General features: G+C 38.3%; 1 protein-coding gene across 1 annotated transcript in view; it reads right to left on the reverse strand.

Annotated features, from left to right (window-relative positions):
- Positions 1 to 11,303, reverse strand: part of pth1r (parathyroid hormone 1 receptor) — a 36,028-nt gene extending 24,725 nt beyond the window's left edge. Inside the window, exon 1 of the mRNA XM_026314336.1 lies at positions 10,157 to 11,303. Coding sequence (XP_026170121.1) covers positions 10,157 to 10,225 — 69 coding nt within the window. The 5' untranslated portion in view covers positions 10,226 to 11,303. The remainder of the gene's footprint in view (positions 1 to 10,156) is intronic.
- Between the last annotated feature and the right edge of the window lie 11,691 nt (positions 11,304 to 22,994).

Consider the following 22,994-nt stretch of genomic DNA (forward strand, 5'->3'; position numbering starts at 1 on the left):
ATGGGGATAATACAGCAAAGTCCTGCCAAACTTTGCACTGTTATCTGAATTTAAATTGGCTGAGATTTCCCCTGTACTTCAGTGTGGATTTCTTCCTCGTTGCTGGAAAATCTGGTGCTGTGAAGTGCATACTTACAAACACATAAGCTCCTGAGTTTTGCAATGAAACTAATAAAGGTCCTTTTAAGAAATCCAGCCTCCTCTCATCCATAAGCCATGTGCCAGGGGAGAATTCCTGCCCAAAATTTGAACTGCTTCCAAATCATGTAAACAACTGGATCAGATGTATAAAATCCTGCACAGAATAGTAGTACTTAAGTAGTACTTACTACAGTAACCGACTCAGAACAGTCTACGAACTATTGAGAAAAAAAGCCCATGTTAGATTTTGTGCTTTTAGTTAGTCCATCCTTTGTATTTATTCAGCGTTTAGTCAGTGTAAAACTGTGACAGAAGACAGTTGATAAACATGGTTAGCCACGACTAAGAATCAGCATTTTTATCACACTTCAGGGACAAATTTCAGATGAAAGTGAAAATAACATATTTATGCAATACATTCAGTCTTGAAAGAGGATAAAACAACAAAGTCCAGAGAGACACAATAACAGTAGAAAATTCAATGCAATCTAATGTGTGCAAGGTGAGTCAATAATTGCTGTAATAATTGCTCTTCTGCCTGAGCATCCAGAAAAAAAAAAGAAACTCCACAAACCTAAAAGAATTCTAAGCAAACGCCCTGCAATAAAGCCAATACTTAAAATGTACAGTTTGGTCTGGACTCTGCCAGAAAGGTGTTTAGCTGTAGAGTTGTACTAGGCTGCATTATACTCACAGAGGCTTTACAACATGTTGTACACTAGTATTTTAATGTATTTATAAAGAAAATCTTCAGAACCACTTTACACACAGCATAAGTATTAGACAGCTGGCTACTGCCCAACAGACATTTTCCAAGTAGAAAATCAGTCTTTTACATATTATGTGCTGCATTTTAATAACCAGTAGGTTGTATAAATAAACTACATTTAGCTGCAGTGGGCCCATTTTAAATCGACAACAACATGAAATGTGACTGGCAGTTTAATCATACACAGATTGAAATATACATGCGGTGCAAATACATAACATAATGCATAATACATAATGCTACACTGCTGTCTCAGTTATTTAGTATAAGTTTAATATGAGCAGATAATTTATTTCAAATTAACATTTGGTTACCTAATTTCTGTCTGGGAAACCTTGAGGTGTCTCTTAATTTAGTTTTTGTCTCAGCAGTTTTGTAGCCTCAGCGCTTCTCTTTTCATTCTCCTGTCTACAGCATTATATTGGGAGTGGATACAAATGTCAACCTCTTTTTTTCCACCAAACCCCGCTGTTGCCATCACGTTCTTTTCCCCTATGTTTTCTGTAATATGTCCAATCTCCTACAGCCATAGCATATAAAGTGCACACAGAAGGTTCAGACTAGCACTGTTGGTGCTGAATTCATGGGTGTGCTGCTGGTGTGTTTTATTTTATTTTATTTTAAACTCTGTTTTAGTCAGCTGATTTTCACTGCAGTTACTGTTTCACGTTCGTCTCATCTTGTCTTGGTCATTGGACATTTTGGTTAACAAAACTAATACTGTTACAAACTCAGTTTAGGAGAGTAGCATCTGGTGGAGTCTGGGAAATTCTGTAGATTTGAAACTCAATCCCTTCACCAGCAGTGGGGGTAGGGCTGTGCAGAACTGTCCATCAATTGCAAAGGCATCTACATAGCTGAAGATTTTCACATGTCAACTCAACTAAGTCACCCTGGGATCCCAAGCATATTGCCTGCAAGGAAGTCTGCACTGCAATATTTATACAGCAGGTAACTGATAAAAAAGGACCACATGGGGCCACAAACTCACCATACTGCCGGCAATCAATCAGTATATCCCTGACCTACTGAATTTTTGAGTTATAAAGTATTGTTATTTTTCTCTCCAAAAATTTCTTAGTTACAATGCTTTATGTTGGACATTCTCAACACCCAATGAGCAGAAGATAGAACCCAGACCACCTTATCAAAGAGTGACAGATAGGCAGGCTATGTCTCTGAAATGTTTCAAATGTTTGACACATAGCTTTAACTTCACAGAGATAACATCCCAGCACATCTCAAGTATTCAGCTGAGATTTCATTTATGACGTGCCCTCAGTGAGAAAGAAAAAATAGCAAGAGGTGAGATTTGGGAATGAAGCTGTCAGATGTGGTTTACTAGAGCATCTGTGGCTCCATTAAATACTGCCTCCTTTCCGTTCAGTGATTTTTGTCAAACTGTTACTCATTTTGCTTTTGAAGATGCATCATTCACAGGATGGCTGAGTACGAATGAGCCTGATTAAATGCATTTAATTATGTCATGAAGGTAAAAAGGAAATAATAATTTTCCCGTCATCTTATTGTCATACACTACACAGCCAAGTGGCAGATCTTTATGAAACAGATACATCATTAAAATATTTGTAAGACGTGTTACTTTTTTCAGTGAGGTGTAAAAGTGGTATCGAGTTACACATACTCTAGCATTCTTCAAGTGGAAATGTTACGGGAAAAAAAGCAGAGGTCATGAGAAGTCAAGAAAACAAGCCCTTTCCTGAGTCAAACACAGCCATGTCCTAACCTTACCATGCTGGTGAAACGGAAAACCTTCCCATTAACACACAGTTTATGAGTCTGACTCACAGGCCATCTGAAAACTGAGCAATGTGTCACTACAGAAGAGATAACTGTTGCACAGAGACATATGCATTTCTGAGAGAAAGCTCAAGAAGTTTGATTATTATACAGTTTTTGCATGAATCCTCTCAGCTAGTGTGAGGCACTGCAGTGGAGTACTGGGCACAGTGATACGTGTGAAGGGTATTTTCACACCACAAGTTGCCTCTGTGGGCTGAATCCCATGCTGATCTCAAGAAAATTCAAGCAAACATGTTGTCCGACCAGTGACGACAGCAAGTGACTCATAATATACAGCAACAAGTCATGTACAGCAGCTGATACAGACCTTAGACCTCATTTTCACCTTATGTGAGACTAATTGCAAAAGAAGAAGCCTCAAATCTGACCAACATAAAATCTCATTTAGATGGAGAAATCACATCTTAACCAAGGTGTGTGTAAATACCATCTGTGCAACAGAACACACCTCTCATTTCCTTCAATCTTACATACTGTTGCTGATTTCCTTTACTTCACACTCCATCATGCAGAATTACGTGGTACTCTCAAAGTTGAAACAGTAAACATGTCATTTTTGGAGTGTTTCGGTTACACGTTGATTGGATATTTCACTCAAGAAGCTAGTGCAGTGCCTGTGAATAGGATTTTCACAGTGTCAGGCTTCCTGTGGTTAAAGCAATATCCATAACTATACCTCAAGCACAACTTTATAAGCTTTCCTCACCTACTGTCACCCCTTAGACCTGTTAATTCATCTATCCTGTGGTGTAGAGAGAGGTTTCAGAGTAATTTTCAGAGTATGACAAAAGAGGAAAAAAAGCTGACTACTATTATCAATATTTTACACTATAAGCAAAGATTACCAACCAGTGGGATAATATTAGTAAGTCCTTTAGTACTTAATTTCAAACACATACAGCAGCATATAAAAACTACTGTAATGAGTGTCTGCATTTTAATGTGTTTGGTTGATGTCACACTATTTCTTCTATCTAAGGTAGCTAGCATCCTGCAAGGATCTTGTTATCATAATATAAAATCCTTATATTATTACATTGCCATACCTGACAAAGTGTCAAAGATATTTTCTACATTTTACACACTAAAACCTGGTTCAAAGGATTCACAGCCTGCAGGAGTGCATTCATAAATCCTTTTATCCTGTTCAGCTGTGCAATTTATGAACCCCCTGTTTGCAGAAGTAACAGGCTTTAGCATGTGTCATGCTGTTACAAAGATAATGCTTAAGTCAAAAATGGCACCCTATCCCAGAGATGGAACCTGGTCAAATGTAGTGACTTCTTTTAAGTTGCAAACAAGACCTGCTAATAGCTAATTCTGCATAGTTTAAATTTACTGATATACAACCAACCTGTACAACTTGTATAAGCTTAAAGAAGGGGCTTAAGTTGGGGCAGCATGGTGGCTGAGTGGTTAGCACTGTTGCCTCACAGCAAGAAGGTCCTGGGTTCTCAACCCAGCCTTTCTGTGTGGAGTTTGCATGTTCTCCCTGTGCTTGTGTGGGTTTTCTCCAGGTACTCCAGTTTCCTCCCACAGTCCAAAAACATGTATGTCAGGTTGATTGGTGACTCTAAATTTTCCATAGGAGTGAGTGTGAGTGTGTGCCTTTGTGTGTCTATATGTGGTCCTGTGATGGACTGGTGACCTGTCCAGCGTGTAGCCCTGCCTTCCACCCAAAAGAGAGCTGGGATAGGCTCCAGCAGATCCATGTGACCCTGGTTAAGGAACATGCGGGTATAGAAAATGGATGGATGGGCTTAAGTTGTAGCCCACAACTAACTTACTGACTTCTGACTAGTACAGATACGACATGAGGAGAGGATCATCATAGTGCTGTGTGATTTCGCTAAAGGTTGAAAAATAATATTAAATTACCAGTTAGCTATTGTATTGTATTACTGCATGACCACTGGCTAACAGCAGTAATTTCATGGTTTTTCATTATCAAAACAAACATTATTCTGATGTAAAAGCAGCGAGAGAGCCAGGAAAGTGAGCACAGCAAACTGGTTGATTACAGCACTTCAGGCTCTATTTTCAGAAATCAGTGTGATGTGAGTACAAAGCGCACAGTGACTGATGTTTGAAGATTTCATGAAAAAGGACATGCAATACACTTGATGCACAGGTGATTACAGACCCAAACTTGAAGACATACCATAAACAACCAGCGGGGGCCAGAATCAGTGGTGACCAACCAGAAAGCCTCTCAATCTTCACTTCAAATGCTGCCATTTTCTACAAAAAAGCAGTTCTGTCAATTTTGTGACAGAGAGTAGAGTTTGAATTGAATCCAGTGTAAAAGCTTTTGCAGTCCTTGAGGCATAGCCACCACAAAATTAGACGGGTACGCCACAACTTCAATTAAATTAACTTGGAGGAGATAACACATTTAGTTACTGTGTTGCTCTTATCCTAGGCAAGCTCTTGTACTGTGGAAAATATTTTGATATTAGATGATGACGCACAGAGACATACATTTCCTGATATTTAGATCCTTCTCCCAGCTTTATCATTTTATTGAACTTATTTGATCACATTTTTTTAATCTTCACTTAATCAGAGTAACAACTATGAGGCATTTTGTAGGGAGCCCTGGCAATGAGGCACACACACAATAAACATTATTAAAATTCTGCAAATAGCCAGATAACATTATGTATTATCACTATCAGTGCTATATACTTTGGAAACATGGAGGGAGTTCCCTAACGGATGAAAAGCCTAATTAAAGTTATAATGAGAAACACTTCAACCTTTCCCTGCCTGAAGAATTAGTATCAAAGTCAAATTAGTCAACAGACAAATATGTCACAATTATCTTCAGGCTACTTTCAAGCTCAGTGCCTGTTATGTGTGTGACGGTGACCAGCTATCAAACCAAAGGCATGTTAGTAAACATATATATTTATATATGCTCTGTGGATCCTTGGTGGCTAACTGACACTGTGCTAAGACTGGATGTTTTCTGGTAGTTGTTTCTGTGTTGTTATAAGCTGTGGGGCAGCATGTAAATTAGAGGCAGCTTACAGCAAAAATGACCAATGGTAATACTGGAAAAATCTTTGTGATACTCAATGGAGATTGGTTAAGCCAAGCATAAACGCACACCAATAACATATGTATCATATGCTGTTGTCATGGTCTAAAGGCTAACAATAAATTAAATTGCAGTTTGCTACTTAATCATTGCTGACACACCTCCTACTGCTTCTCTTGGGAGCAGTAAAGGTCACGATATGAAGCTTGGCTGTGCATCACACAAATAAACCCAAGAAAAAAACACAAGCTCCTCAAATATACAGAAAATGCCACACATTGATCATACATATAGTGTAACCATCTGGGGGTGGGTTTTCCTTTAATAAAGAAGGATAGGAAATGACACACAGATGACAGAAATGTACATTGAGGCAAGTAAATTGGTTTTGGCAGGGCTTTGTGGTCGCTCTGTGTCTTAATGTGGCCTGATAAGAGAAAGATTCAAGATCAAGGCCACGTCTCAACTGTTTAAACTCTGCGTCGTAAATACAGCATGAAATAATGGCTTCACATTTGTTTGATGGAAACATCAAATGTAGGACAGTATGGTCAGATACCTGGTGTCACTTCCTGTCAAACTGATAGTGGCTTAAAGGTTCAGTGTGTATTATTTAGAACAATCTATGAACAGAAATGGAATTTATTCATAATTGTGATGTCATTAGGGTTTAATTGCAGAAAATACCAACTGTTGCATTTTCTTAATCTTAGAATGAGCCTTTTAAATCTGCATAAAGAGCAGGTCTCATTTCATAGTCCACTATGTTTCCACAGTAGCCAAGAATGGACAAACCAAACACTGTCTATAGACAGGGAATCGCATTTTGTTCTAAAAGTGAAGGTTACATTCTGCAGTCTCACCATGAGATGCCAATAAGTGTTTCACATTTTGCACACTGCACTTCAATTGAAAATTTGCAGCTGCACCTTTGACTGTGTGCTTAAAAGATCATTTTCAAGTAAAATTATCTGCAGCACTTAAATCTATAAATGTACTAACATGATAAGTTAAAATATGAAAAAAATAAAATAATTATATCAATCAGCTTCAACCAGCTATTATCTCTTATTTAAAAAACTAGAAATACTATAGAGTCCAAACTATACCAAAAGGGGGTAGACTGTAGTAGATTTGTCTGAATTAAATCAAACCTGTGTGTTATATACGTAGGAGACACTGTCAGACACACACATACCGCCACAAACTCAGGCAGAAGTGGAAAAAAAATTATAAATACTGTTATAGCGCAGTCAAACAGCAATGCAAAAAACTTATTTCAATATTAAAGCCTAGTTCACAAACACACCAGCAGTTCATACGAATTAGTTTGAAGTTATGTGCTGTCTCTAATTACCAGAGACAGATTGAGATGAGATTAGCCTGCACTCTAATCTGTTTTTTGAAGTTTAACTGAGGATAATTTGACAGAGATGGATGCAGCTACTCAGAAAGGTTATTCTAAGGGCACTGCAGTATGTGCTCCTTAGGAACATTGATTGTAAAGGCTTTAAAATTATCACGAAAGGGTGTGATTGATTATAAAAAACTGTTTCCTGTACACTTTATGGCATATTTCTCTCCTGTCAGCCTGGCCACACACTAGATGAGTTTTAAATATTCACTGATTTAAAAAACATGGGAGACCCTAGGCATGAAGACAGTTTCAACCAGTTTTTAACCTTATAACCCTCCAAACACACACACTAGATGATTCAGCCAAACCGTGAAACCACATACCTACTGACTGTGGTTATAATTTCACAATGGCAATTCCACAGACACAAGTTCTCACAGTAACTCGTGCGATCGAACTTGACTTTCATGCCTTTCCCTTGTCAGCCCTATTGTGGTATGTTGTGCATGGGACATCATAAAGGTACTCATGTTGTCTATATTCCATTAGCTCAGGTTGGGTTATGTTTGTGTTCGCTGATATGTTTATTAGCTGTAGAAGTATGCAACATCCAGCTGGTGACACTTACCACTCTGCTCATTTTCACTTGCTATTGGGTGGGCAGGCTGCCTGATCAGTAATTGGTTGATCATTTGAAGATTGAGGAATTGATTGAAGGCTCTGACACAATCAGGAGCAGGAAAATAAAAACACACGCCGCATACTTGAGGATTATTTAGTCAAATAATTGCAGAAAGCTATGAATTGGGCCACACCTCCACAAATGTTTGGAGAAGGGTGCAAAATCAGGCCCAAAATCGGACATAAAATTGGCTAGTGTGTGGCCAGCCTTACATGCAATTTAAAAAATAATAAACTAAAATTGTAACTCTATGATTTGATGGATTTTTCATGTCTGTGGACGTCAAATGAGCTTTTTTACACTGTGAAACTGGAATCTTACATCTACAGGTTTTTTTAACAGCTCAGTCTCTGTCATTTTAGTTTTGCATTACTTTGACAAATATTATGAGTGAAATTCATAGTCACAAGTGTTCAGCTCCAACATTCATTTAATCACTTAAGCTGGAAATTTATGCCACATGGAAGAACCAATCTGCTGTTGCTCTGCAAAAAAAAAAAAAAAAAAAAAAAAAAAAGTTCTTGGCTAAAGCTGTCAACAACAGATATTTTCCACATCTTGTCAAACTATTCAAAACTGCCTTGTGTTCTAGGCAAAACATGACAACCCTCTTTGTCATATTTTGTCCAGAGTGGACAGGGCGGGCAGATACAGATATAACTCGAGTCCTTCCAGTGAGGATCCAGACATATGCAAGTCATCACGGAGAAAAACACAGTCATGAGGTAGAAATTAAATGCTCACTAAGGTTCCTGAAAGCAGTGCTTCCGCTTAATAAATGTAATAAGTGAGTAAGTGAGGCAGCCAGTCACACTGAACAAAGCCTGTATCAGGTAGTGCTTTGTCTGTGAGCTGTCACTGCAGCATGCCCGCTGAGCTGTAAAACACAATGGAGAGATTCCTTGTCTGTTTTTGTCTGTTCAGCCAATTTCCTTTGGGTAAAACACTGGTTAACACCTATGGATCCTACCAGTTCACAGTGTTGTACTTATGAGTGTGTGTATTTTATGTTACCAGGGTATCATCACTTACATGTAAAGCCTCTAGAAAGTGGCAGTCATGCAGTTTGACAACTGTATGTCTCAATTTAAAAAGCTTTGTGTTCTTTCCAGAATTTCCAGTCTTAGTTTTGGCTTTCAGCAAAATCATCGTCCCATTTGGTCACAGTTTGGCAAAAAAAAAAAGGACTTTTTTTGTGGAGAGAAGGACTAAGCAAACACAAACTTAAAAATGGGTAAACAGCATTCACAGACCCATCCTTATAACGGCTGAATGTTGAATCAGCTATAAATACACAGCTATGTTATAATTGTTTTCCTCTGCCATCTAAACCAATGAGCCTAGAGGTCCACTGCGGTACAGCGATGGGCCACATCACTGGGAAAATGCACTGTACCTCAGAGCCTGGGCAAACGGCCTGTTGAATGCGCAACAGCCTCAGCCAAAACACACAGAACCAAGTTGGTGTGCTGTTCAGTCTGCACAGCATGTGAGTATATGTGTGTGAAAGTGTGTGTGAAAGCTGCAGGCCTTCTGGATACAGCTATGGCAATATTTGAGAGCACAAATTTAAATCACAATGTAAATTATTCCAGTAGTGCGTCGGAAGTGACATTGTTCAGGTGCTGCTGGATCTATGAATGAAATATTTACTTCTGCTCTGACTGCAAGAATTGCTTCAGCGCAGGCAATCTGTTATAAATTCAAAGTACTGTCTGTTACAGGAATTGGGTTACCAGTCACCGCTTTATACTGCATAACCGCTGTGTTATGGTAATGTAACTCTGGGAAGCTGCATTTTATGGAACAAAAGTGTAATCGCTCATCACAGCAGCTTATTATTAGGAGCTTTGCCAACCTTTTCAGTCCAGTTATGAAACTAGCACTATACAGTACACAACTTATTCAATATTTAACAAATTTTCACTGACACAGCACTTCCTGAAGCATGACACACAGACACGTAAAAGTGATGTATTTAAAAGCTTTTGTCTTTTCTCAGCTTTGACATTTTAAACACTTGAACCATGATCTTTCCAGAACCTTTGTCACAGGTTACACTAATCACAATTTGCACGAGTTTCAATGAGAAGATACCACAGGTGTTGTCATCATGAAGCTTTTGTTTTTAAATGAAACATTGAGGTTTTATGCCGTTATTCCCCAGGATGCGTTCAAATCATGCTGGAAATGATCTGTGCACAGAGGAGGCACCACTGGACTTGCACAGCTCATTAAGTGTAACATCGAAACACCATTTTGGCTGTTACACAACATGACTGCGTGTGTGTGTGTGTTTTTGTGTGTGTGTGTGTACATGTATGTATAAAAATGACTTACCAGGCATAAACTGCTGAGTAGCGAGATGAGAAGAAAGTCCAGATTGTGGAGCAGCAGAGCGGGTCCCATCCCTGACCTGAGGCAACTCTACCTCCAGGAGTCCTTGCAGGGCTCGAACAGACGCAGATGATGCTCAGATGAAATGATTTAATCTACTTAACTCTCTTCAAAGTCGAACGAGTTGTGTTTTTTTACTCCATCTGGCCTCTTGATGCTTATGGCGGCTTGTAAAATCATAACTCTCTAATCGCCTCGATCTACCCTCGGTTTAATTTCCTACAATCTACTATAGAGTCAGGCTGAGCGCGCTCTCTTTATTTCTCAGCATCTGTCTTTTTTCCCTCTTCTGAAATTACATCCACATGTCAGAACTATTTATGTCGCTCTCGCTCTGCGGTGGGAAGTTCAAATGATTCTTTGTAGGGAAGAAACCAACGCTGTATTTTTAGGTCTTTTAAATTTCCCCTCAGACTAACTTAAACACTTCAGTATGGAGCTGTGCGCCTTATGGCTTATTCCAGTGCTCTCTTCCAAATGTTAGATCAGTGGTGGGCAAAAAAACAAGCCCAAAATGTATCACTCCATCACCAGTCGCTGTTGAATTTCACAACTGACTCCCTCTGACTCATGTCACCATCAACACAGCCATCCAGTGTCGTGCAGACTGCAGGGAAGCCCGCAGACGGAGTTGGCTCTAAACGTTTAGCAATAAACAACCAACTTTTCATAGATCTGTCTGAATTAACAGTCAATGCACCGCTGCGCTTCACTCTGCCCCGCCACGCTTCGTTTTTTCACTCATTAATGACAGGACAACGTGGACTAGTGTCATTTATGTCATTTCCAAATATCGTGTTGAACTATAAGACAATCTAACGTGGTTTTTATACAGCAGCTGAATGTATGAAACTCCCAGAAGGGCTCTGTTTACCAATGGTGATGTTAAAAAAATAAAAGACTCAGAGAAGAGAGAAACGCCAACTTGGCTTTAAGAATCTCTACTTACTATCCAGAGAAAGCCAAATTCACCCTGACGGACAGATAATTCGCAAACGCCTGAGTGTTTCTGCGCAGAGCAAACGCAAACGTTGAAGTTGGAAGTGGAGTTGTGGGGAAGCGTCTCCAGATGTGGCAGGCGGCAGGTCGTGTCCAGTAGTGGGTATGTGGATGGAAAAGGAAGGGGGGGCGGAAAGGAGGCAGGTAGGGGTGGGGCGTAAAGAGTCTGTCATTGGTGCGCACTCTCTTACGTTGGAATAAACCACGACTCCAAAATGACATATTTTCTCACCCCTCAAACAAACTCTACATTCAACAGATCGCAGGGCCTTTGCCAAACCACTTTTTTCCCCAACAGTCTCTCAAAAGTTGCATCTAGTAGGACTGGATTACCGTATGGCAGGCCGTTTGAGCATAAATTCCATATCCTTGATATCAGATGTTCATTTCATATACTAGTTCAATCTTTGTCAGAACTAGTTGGACATGTGATTGCACTAGTTGAACAAGAACCCTTACTAGTCACACTTTCTCAGCAACTAGTGGCATTTCTGTCCAGCTAGTTCCAAGAAAAGCCCTACTATCAATGCCAGTCACTGCACTAGTGGGACCAAAGTCCCAACTAGTCGGCTTTTTGATGCACTAGTGGCCCTCTGGACGACACTAGTAAGGCTAAAAGTCTTCTCAGTTGTCTGCACTAGTTCACTAGTGAGAGCCTAAATCTTCACTAGTGAACTAGTGAGGGCCAACATGCACACTAGTTAACTAGTTAAGACCTCTAGGCCTTACTAGTTAACTAGTGAGGCTAAAGAATGCATACTAGTTAACTAGTGAGATTAAAACCACACTAGTTATGCTAGTGGCAGACATTTTCATGTAACTCGATAACTAGTAAGTTCACTTACTTCAAATGTTCACTAGTTGAACTAGTGAAAGCCAATATGCCCACTAGTTAACTACTCAAAGTTTTTGTTTTACTTTACTAGTTAACTAGTGGGCTCAAAATCTTTACTGGTTAACTAGTGAAAGCCAAGTCGATCACTAGTAAAGTAGTTACACTAAATGCTAATGAAGAGGCAGGGAAGTGAAATAAATCTAACCTTCCTATTGGCTCTCCTGGAGTTCAATCAAACCAAAATTTAACTCTGTAAAGCCTGGCTTGCTCTTCTGCTTCACTGCTTTTTTGAAACTTTTTAAAAGAAATACCAGGAGAGGAAACACCACTCTCCAATTTAAAGTAAAATTTGATGGAGGTAGCAACAGTTAAAAATGAAGTTTGTTTACAAGGAACCATGTATAAAAATATACTATATTATTGCTGATTAGTGGCAATAATCCATCTAAAATACTATGTAATAATGTTGAAAAATAAGAAAAAATATATAGGCTACTACTCATTAGCTCGAAGCATTATAAATGATGAGTAGGCATACATCAGAAAAAAAAATCTTTCAGGTTCATTGTGATCAAAATTGATACTACAACATTTAGTTGTACTTTGGCAGCATGGCTCTGTGGTGGAGTGTACTGGCCGTCCAGTGGGGCAAAAGGTGGGGTAGACACTGGCCAGATCACCACTCTATCGCTGGGCCCCCAATACTTAGGAATTAGTGATAAACTACAAAGATGCATGAGGTAGCCTCAATATTCAACCAATATTCATTTGAGAATATTATGTAAAGGGCTAAAACAACAAATACCAGTTTGTAATGTTTTCCTTTAAGATGAAAAAAAAAATCACAGCTTTTCTCTCAATATCCCAACAACCATGCACTGACTAAACACTACCAGTGGCCAGTAGACAGACTGTAGCCAGTAGACTGCTTATTGTTCAGAAAAGCTGCTTCTGAAGATGCTAAATAGAAATAGCACTAGTGGCCCTGTTTGTATGTGCCACTAGTAGCACATACAACTACTGCCACTAGTGCTGCAGTAGTTAAATTTATCAAATGGAATCTCTGAAAGTAAAAAATGTTACATTTCACTGACAGCTACTTCTTCTCACAAATACAGATCAACTCAATAACAGCTTTGTAATTAATACAATAGATTTGATTTTAAAATAACAGCAAACCTAATAACATTGATAACAGAGGAATATTGTTTTAAAATTACTTTGTGTATTAAATTTACTAATTAAATTGTCATTCCATAATAATACAAAATAAAATTATTCAAACACCTGAAATTAGTTTTGCTAAAACTCAAGTTACTATTCAGAGCAGGCACTTTAAGGCTTTCCAGAACACAGTTGACCACTGACCAATCAAAGTCTTTGGCCCGCCCGTCTCATTTGCATTTAGTCCTCTAGTGCAACATGTTGATTTTAAAGTGGCAGTAGAGACACTAGTGGCTGCATGTTTTACTTTACATGTTAACTAGCGAGGGTCAAATGTCCACTAGTTAGGGACTTTTGACCTTACAAGTTAACTAGTGGCATAGAAAAGCATCACTACTTGACTAGTCAACACAAAATGCTAACTAGTCAACTAGTTAATGTTTATTGGTTCTTAAAATTTCACTACTGACATTCAAATATTTACTAGTTTAATAGTAAATACCACAATCTCTACTAGTTCCACTAGTGGGGATCATTTTGGCCTTACTTGTTAACTAGCTAAACACACAATCTGTTACTAGTGAGCTCGTAAGGTCAAAATGGAGTAAGTAGTTGACTAGTGCCAATGATGTTCTCCTCACTAGTGGAAGACATTTTGTCTCAGTAGTGAAAGTCTGTAGCAGACATGTTCAAACTATAACTGAACATGTCACACATTTTTCCTACATGTTGGGCATTTTCCTTAACTAGTGTAGGATTTATTGGCACTAGTGAGCAACTATGTGCAACTAGTGGGAATAGAGTAAACTAGTTACATGAAAATGTCTGTCACTAGTACAACTAGTGTAGTTTTAACCTAATGAAATGAACATCTGATATCAAGGATGTGGAATTTATGCTCAAAAGGCTTGCTATAATATATCCAAGCCCAGGCTCGAAAATTTCACTAAGTGTTGAATGAAGAAGTACCATATTGCCCAGCCCAGGCTTGAAAATTTCACGAAGTGTTGAATGGAGAAGTACAATATACCCAGGTTCAAAAATTTCACGAAGTGTTGAATGGAGAAGTACAATATACCCAGGTTCAAAAATTTCACGAAGTGTTGAATGGAGAAGTACCATATACCCAGGTTCGAAAATTTCACGAAGTGTTGAATGGAGAAGTACCATATACCACTATGTTAAACAAATATCTCACTAGTTGAACATAATCACTCACTAGTGCCAATAAATGCTAAACCAGCTAAAGAAAAGGCCCAACATGTAGGAAAAATGTGTGACACGTTCAGTCATAGTCTGAACATGTCTGATACAGACTGACTAGTTAACTAGTGAGGAGAACGTCATATGTCACTAGTCAACTAGTTACTTCATTTGGACTTCATTTTTAGTAAGGCTTTTCTTGGAACTTGCTGGACTATGGCAAGCCGTTTGAGCATAAATTAGATATCCTTGATATCAGATGTTTATTTCACATACTAGTTCAGTCTTTGTCAGAACTAGTTCGACGTTTGATTGCACTAGTTGGACATGTGATTGCACTAGTTGAACAAGAACCCTTACTAGTCACGCTTTCTCAGCAACTAGTGGCATTTCTGTCCAGCTAGTTCCATGAAAAGCCCTACTATCAATGCCAGTCACTGCACTAGTAGGACCAAAGTCCCAACTAGTGCAACTAGTGAGACATTTGTTTAACATGTTGGTCTTTTTGATGCACTAGTTAAAGTTTTTGGTATACTAGTGTAAGTTTTCATTTGACTTGTCTGCAAAACCTGCTCACTAGTTGACATTTCTGTGCAACTAGTTAACTAGTGAACAGTTGCAAACATCATACATGTTAACTAGTGACACTTTACAACATTACTAGTTGCACTAGTTGAGCACACAAATCGACTAGTGAGCATTTATATTGGACTGGTAAGATCAAAACGTCAACTAGTGTATTGAAAATATCAACTAGTGCATCAAAAAGACCAACATGTTAAACAAATGTCTCACTAGTTGCACATAGTTGCTCACTAGTGCCAATAAATGCTAAACTAGCTAAAGAAAAGGCCTAACATGTAGGAAAAATGTCTGACATGTTCAGTCATAGTCTGAACATGTCTGATACAGACTTTCACTAGTGAGGCAAAATGTCTTCCACTAGTTAACTAGTGAGGAGAACATCATTGCCACTAGTCAACTACTTACTCCATTTGGACCTTACTAGCTCACTAGTAACAGATTGTGTGTTTAACTAGTTAACAAGTAAGGCCAAAATGATCACCACCTGTGGAACTAGTGGACATTTTGGTATTTACTAGTAAACTAGTAAACATTTGAATCTCACTAGTTCACTAGTGAGCCAAACTCATGCTTGACTAGTAAACTTGTCACATTTTTTTCAGCACACTAGTTAACTAGTAGGACTTTTAGCCTTACTAGTGTCGTCCAGAGGGCCACTAGTACATGAAAAAGCTGACTAGTTAGGACTTTGGTCCTACTAGTGCAGTGACTGGCATTGATAGTAGGGCTTTTCATGGAACTAGCTGGACAGAAATGCCACTAGTTGCTGAGAAAGCGTGACTAGTAAGGGTTCTTGTTCAACTAGTGCAATCACATGTCCAACTAGTGCAATCAAACGTCGAACTAGTTCTGACAAAGACTGAACTAGTATGTGAAATAAACATCTGATATCAAGGATATCTAATTTATGCTCAAACGGCTTGCCATACTGGACAGAAATGCCACTAGTTGCTGAGAAAGCGTGACTAGTAAGGATTCTTGTTCAACTAGTGTAATCACATGTCCAACTAGTGCAATCTAATGTCCAACTAGTTCTGACAAAGACTGAACTAGTATATGAAATGAACATCTGATATCAAGGATATGGAATTTATGCTCAAACGGCCTGCCATATTACCGAGACATAATGCAGGAGATGTCCGTTTTTTGTTTTTTTTTCAGGGACCATGCTGCTTTTACTGTAATCTGTAAAGGCTTTACAAGAGTGAAGCTTTCAAACTGGTCAGTGTGCTTGGAAATCAAACACACTAGGATTTTACCATACTGTTAAAAAGACATTTTTTCACCCAAGTGTGTTTTCTGACATTTCTGATCCTGACCTGTTTTATTTAACTTCTGAGTCTTGTTGACACTGGCTCTACCTCCACCTTACATAGGGTAAAACAGATCCCATTGCTGTAAGTGCCAAGAGCTTCTAATAAAAATAGTTCAATGAGACAAATGATGACCATGTACTACAGTTATTACACCAGATAAGAAAATATAACATGTTTAATTGACTCTGCATGAACAAAAAAATATTTATTTTGCTATTTGTTAGAGGTCAATTTTACCCCAGAAAAGTGTAATTCCTACTTAAACCATCACATGCACCTATGTGGAGAATTACATGGTTTGGCAGGTACCAAGCTGCACATAAGAAATGCTATTAATTCAATTTCTAAGAAGTTCTGATAACTGGAAAAGCTGTAAAGTATCAAGTTAGGTGTCTTTCTTGAGCTCTCACACAGTGCTTAGGGCCTCCAAGACCCACAATATAATAAACCTAGATTATTAGGAGTTCTGTCTTCTCACATTTCATTATCATTTTTTTTTTAATAAAACAGGCAGTGGTGATGCTCCAATTTAAGAAGTGACTTCTGCTTCTGAAGCATACTTTACTACCTGCTGTTTTGAGTCCACTAGTTAGTCTGATGTCATATTTAAACGAACTCAGGGACAAAGACTGTTCTCAAGAAAAGAGAGCACAAAATATATTCCAATAATAAATTGTGCAGGCTATGATCACTTGTTTGGTGAAAAATATTGGCACTACAGGGTTATCTCTAAAATAACATTGTAAATAACCACACTAGAAGCTCTTGTACTGTATAGCCAAGTATATATAGCCAAGCGTATATTGTTGCATGTGTGGTCTAAATGAGAGTGAAATGTTCAACCTATTAAACAATATAGGTCCAGAGCTATGATTGCTGAGAAATTGTGTAGTTCAGTAATCACTTCAAACATGTCACACTATTAATAATATGATGCAAACAGAGACAAACAGGAAAGAGCTGTGGTGTTAAAGCTTTTGGTGCTGACATGCAGTGATGGAGTGCTGCTGTGCACTGAGACAACATATGTATTATCTAACAGAGGGACCGCTATCTCAGTCATTTACTGCCATATGTTACTGGCACACACAGAGAGACAGTGTGTGTGTGTGTGTGTGTGTGAGGGTGTGTGTGTGTGTATCAGTTTGGCACAAAACTAACTCAGTCATTAATCCCCATGTGGAATCTCATGTTACTGACAATATTATCACATGGTAGAAGATAAAAAATCAAATTTCAAACTTGCCTGCACTCATTACATGTCCAGTTATACAGTAGTTGAGGATGCATAAAGATATGAGTCTCTTTGTATCTCATCAGGTGACTTCTGGTAAAAGGTAAGATTGATGTCAAATGCCGTAAAAAAAACCCAATACAAACAAGAAAACTTATTTCTTTTATAAAATAGCAGGACATTGTAGTAAACAAAACTGCCTTGATGCTGTGTAGAGTACATCCTGTCACTTGCTAAGAGAAAAATAAAGCTATTTTAAAAAGCAATTTGATATTTTAGAGTTTCAACTTGATTTTAATAGTTTCATTTGTTTCTGAGACACTTTGTTCAGTGGCTCAAATATACACACACAAATAGAAACATAATGATATTTGCTTTTAGCTTCATAGCACCTGCTTCATCAACTTGTGCACAATCAATCTGCATATTATGAAACCTGTTGTGTTTGTACAGCACTTGAAATATATTTATATTCTGTTTTTTTCTTCTGTTTTCCTTCCTTTTTTTAACTATATCTTTTCCAAAGCCATTAACCAGCCTACATACCCATCATCAAGGGTTTTTCATAATGTGAGAGATAGGGAACAAAACAAAAGCTGTCATATACAAATAGCTAGCAATAAGACATGTGACCTTACATTTCCTCATTATCCACTGAGCAGCAGACTGCACTCTATCGTGTCTCCCTGGGAAACTAAAAATATTGTAAGCTGCAGAAGATTAACAGGAGAGACTATGTTCATGACGTCTGTATAATCTCCACGGCATTTTCAATCTGTCCGAGTCTCTCTTTCCCTCGCCGTTTCTAAAAAAAAAAATTCTCTCTGAAAGGTTACATGTGCCTTTAAGCCAGTTACTGTAGCTCCATGCCACTCTTTCCGGTTATAATACTTGTGTCTGATGCTTGGTTATGTAAATTTTCATTTTTTCACCTAATGACTTTGTCCTCTAGCCTTTAATATCCTGTTTGTTACAGTAACATGCCACTTCTGATCCTTGACATTTATCTGGAAATATGAACATTCTTCTCCTGTAAGTGTTTCAAGTGCTTGGCAAATGTCATCCATTGCAGGCAACAGCTGAGAGCTCATTAACATGGGGCAAATATTAAGCAATGTTAGAGATTTAAGAGGTGTTCTTATATAAAAATGATGTTGCCATTTTCTTAAAAAGAGTTTGGCCTTCACAGTCTGGATCCCACTCACTGAGTCAGTTTGCCTCTTTTCCTGAATTTGCATCCGTTTAGTGATGGGAGTCAGATGTCAATGTCTATGAAAACGCTCTCAGGGAATTGAAGCATTTGCCCTATTGTGAAACAGTTATCCAGGTAATGTCAGAGTGGGTAATACCACACATAAGTCCATGTACAGATCAGTTTGTCTTCATTGGCAATTTGTAAACAGAGCAGGCAAGGATTAGGCAAAAGAGTGGTGTCAAAGAGCTAAAAACACAGTCTGGTGGTTGAAAAAGATAAGCTGACAAGGTAAGCTCATATAACCAGCGAGGAACAATAGCCAATTCGTCAGTACCCTAAAATGGAAGTGAAACTGTCTAAATACTCGGAAGCTTCTCATTGAATACAGAACTAGTGAACCCGGGGTGATGCACTGGTTCATGAACTACTGTTCTTTCATAGTAATAATGTTAGAGTTCATCCTGAGTCAACCACTGGCTTTTTACTGGATATGACTGTCTGTGTTGTCTGGGTCAACAGGTTGGCTTTTTATGGTGTTTTTCAAAATCAGATTCCAAACCCAGTATTCAAATACTACATATTTTAAATAATCGAATCATTTACTTTAAATATCTACAATAGGAATGGCTTCTTTGTCTTTATTTTAAATCATTTCCATTTACTGTATTTGCGTATTGAAGACAATAAATGTTGTGTACAATCCAATAAATTCCCTTTCTTTGTCTCAAAGATATTGGTGACATGTCCCAGAGGAAGCTGTTTCCAGGCGGATCAAGGTCAACTCATCTGCTCTGAAGTAGCACTAGTTGTCTTGACAACTAACCCTCTCAGGTCTCCCACAGGTACACTAGATTTGTTCCTTCACTCGAAATGGAGTGAAGGAACAAATCTGCTCACACAAACTTTGTTCCTTTGTTCCCAAACATGGGTTACACATACACACTGCTAAGCTTAAAGTCTTTATGGGTATGCACTTTATTCTCTCACTTCGATGTCTATAGCTATTAAGGTTACTTTCATCAAACGTACCGTAGAGCACAGAAAGACAAGTTGGCATGAGGTAAACCATTACCTTTACTGACCTCTTACTGATCTGTGTCACATCAGCAGGTCTGCTCTGCATTGCACTTTGACTTGGAATTAATGAAGATATTGATGATGGTTCATACTGTGAGGATTGGGCATGGTGTGTTCTGATGAGATGACATGAGATAAACGTATTTAATCCCCAAAGAGAAATACAGGTAGTTTTGTAGTGAAAGTAGTACTACCTGGTGATCTTGGTTTCTGGTTTTTGGGGTCTACACTGCTACTGAAACAGAAAACATAGGCTACATGCAAAAAAAAAAACAGAATGGCAGTCGAGAAAACAATTTCAGAAAAGTCCACTTAGTAGTGATTTTGGACCCTTTTTTTAAATCACATGACATGATCTTCCTCCTCAGATGGAATTTGTCCATATTGATGTAAACGTTATGACAGAAAGATCCTGTTTGATTTCAGCAATAGCAATAGGCAGGTCAAAGCGGTCTTGCCACAAGGTCAACTTAGTAGATGTAGCTTTCGAGCTTGGGAAGTCAACACATATGTAGTAGCAAAAAAATAGCAATAAGTAATCATTAAAGTAAACCCAAACGCATTCAAAAATATATAAAACCAGGCAAAAACCGATTTAAAAAAAAATATCACCAAACTGTATAGAAATTTCACATTGCATTAGATTAAATCAGATCCTATATAATTTTATGTATTTCTTTTTATATTAAATGATACACATAGGGGAGTAGACACTATCTGCACAGTCTTACCCACTAATAACAAACTGAACTTCAATATTTTAAGAAGTGTATCTTGTCATTGACATATAGCACCACCAGTAATGCAGCAAAATCAACCAAAAGGAAGCATGTGAAGACACAGTTTAGACTGGAAGCCTTGGGCTCCTACAGTATAACAGTTAAACTTTGTTTCTCTGCCCTGATAGAGATCTGACTAGTAAACAAATATGATGTAGACAGAGCAGCGTACTGATCAAAAAAAGGGAAATAAAGAACAGCTGTGACAAGTGGGTTGTTAGTAATTATAATGCAGTTTCTACATCACAACCATGAGTGCAATTTTAAAATAAATGAGCGGTTGTCAAAGTAAATTGGCACTGTCACTTTGCAGCAACAGCTTCTCTGGTTTCTATAAGGCTGAAGACTGTGAAGGCTGTGTACTTCTCTGCCGAGTCAAATTTAGACTGTGATTGTCCCCGTAAGGATCAATATGCACAACATGGCTCAATAAATCTCTTCTTTCATTTCACTGACTCATGAAAGCAGAAAGCTGGACGATAGGTCTAAGGGGACAGGGTATTACCAGATAATAATAAAAAAAAGAACAGGGAGAATGGAGTTTTAATCAAATTAACATCATGAATCATCTATCTAATACAAGGATACTTTCACATAGGGCTATCTTTAAAACATCAGATGATTTAGTCATGGTGCTAACATTCAAAGCTAAAATTCCGCCCTTTGTTTTGTGTGTACGAACATTTTAATTCAGGTAAAAATCTAAAAGAACAAATTAAATACACTTAGGATTCACATCCATCTAGTTATCCTCTGACCAAAGGAGGGTACTGTGGCTCAGCTGTAAGCTGCTGTTGGTGTTTCCCAGCACAGATGTTGACTTCTCATAACTTAGGCGTGTAGACTGACATACTGAATAAATTATACCTCTTCCTATCTTAATGTAATCTTTGATGTATGAACTTTCTGCTTGTGAAGGCTGAGGACACATGTCAATGTTAGAGGTATTTAATTGATTGTGAAAGAATGGAGCTGAGAATAGTTAAAACTAGGACACACACTCACAAGCACTCTTCCAAACAGGAACAGCAAAAAAGTTGTTTATTAAGGCTAGAGTGTTATGTTTTAATGCAAGCCCTGCTGTGAGTCCCTATAAAAGAGTTTTTATATTATCGTTACTAAATAGGAATTTCTGCCAAATGCCATGGCTACTGAATCTATGTTGGAGTTAAGCCTGTACAGACTGGCACCATCACCACTTATGCACACTAAATTGGAAACCATCTTGGGCCCTAGCTGGACGGGGGACAGTTTAATTACATGCTTGCTCACTTCACTGACTGCCTTGTGAATTTGATAATGAACACGTCACGTCTACCAGGAATCCAGCTGCTGTATTAACCACCTTATTAGTATTAGCATTGGCATGGACACACTATATCCTGAGTGCTGGTAAATGATCACAGTGGAGCAGTGTCACTCCAGCTCCACAGAGAGGTATTAAAGAGCCATAGGGGAGTTTCAGCCTGTTTATGCAGTTATAGAGCGCTACATACACTTGATACTGCAGTTCAGCGCTAACTAAATGTAAATAAATGGGCTGTCCTAAGATTGACTGACAAGTCTTTTAATGCTTATAAAAACATTAGACAACATCTATATTGAAAAAAGTTATGTTTTCTGATGCTGTTAACAGTTGATTTAGGTGAGATTTTTGGGAAGAGGGAATAGCAGGGAAGAGGACAATATTTAAACAGGGATCAGTTGAGAAACACACAAAAAAATACAAAACGCATCCAAATCTCAAACATTTTAATCATGCACATCAACTGAAGAATGTGCATACTAGTCAGTCTAGCATGTCTGAATGATTTTATATATCTGTTGTATCATTTTCCTTTCAGGGGCCATTGTGGTCAATTTCAAAACTTTTCTACTTTTCATCACCCACCTCTTCTTTCAGAAAATAGGGTTTTCTGTATCTCTCCTAACTGGATTTCACACTTGTCCACCATTACAGCACATATAGAAGGGTGTGATATATTGTCTCCAAATCGAAATGCCTGACAGTATCACTTTGGACCTTTGAATTTAAACTTGTGGATTTTGTGTCTTTTAGCCATAGTTTCCATTTTGATGAAAAACAGTAATATTGTTTTACTGATAGAACTTTTTCTAAGTAATTCTAAGAGCACTGCTTTTATCTAGGTTGTTAATGCACCATAGAGCAAAACGTCCAGCTGCACTGAAGGTCGTCTGATGGGTCCAAGTAACAATTGGCATTGTACACAGATTGGAGACTTTCCAAGGTACATACCAGCCAGACATCAGACTCCAAAATAGCAAGCTGCACTGGTCTTGAATGTTTTAAAAGCTTGACTGTATGCGGTTGGTCATGTCATGAGTTGTTGTTGCAGCCTGTCAATGGCAATCACCTGGTGTGATCTGAAGGGG

This window comes from Mastacembelus armatus, chromosome 17 (assembly GCF_900324485.2).
Source record: "Mastacembelus armatus chromosome 17, fMasArm1.2, whole genome shotgun sequence".
In the NCBI taxonomy this organism is placed as follows: Eukaryota; Metazoa; Chordata; class Actinopteri; order Synbranchiformes; family Mastacembelidae; genus Mastacembelus; species Mastacembelus armatus.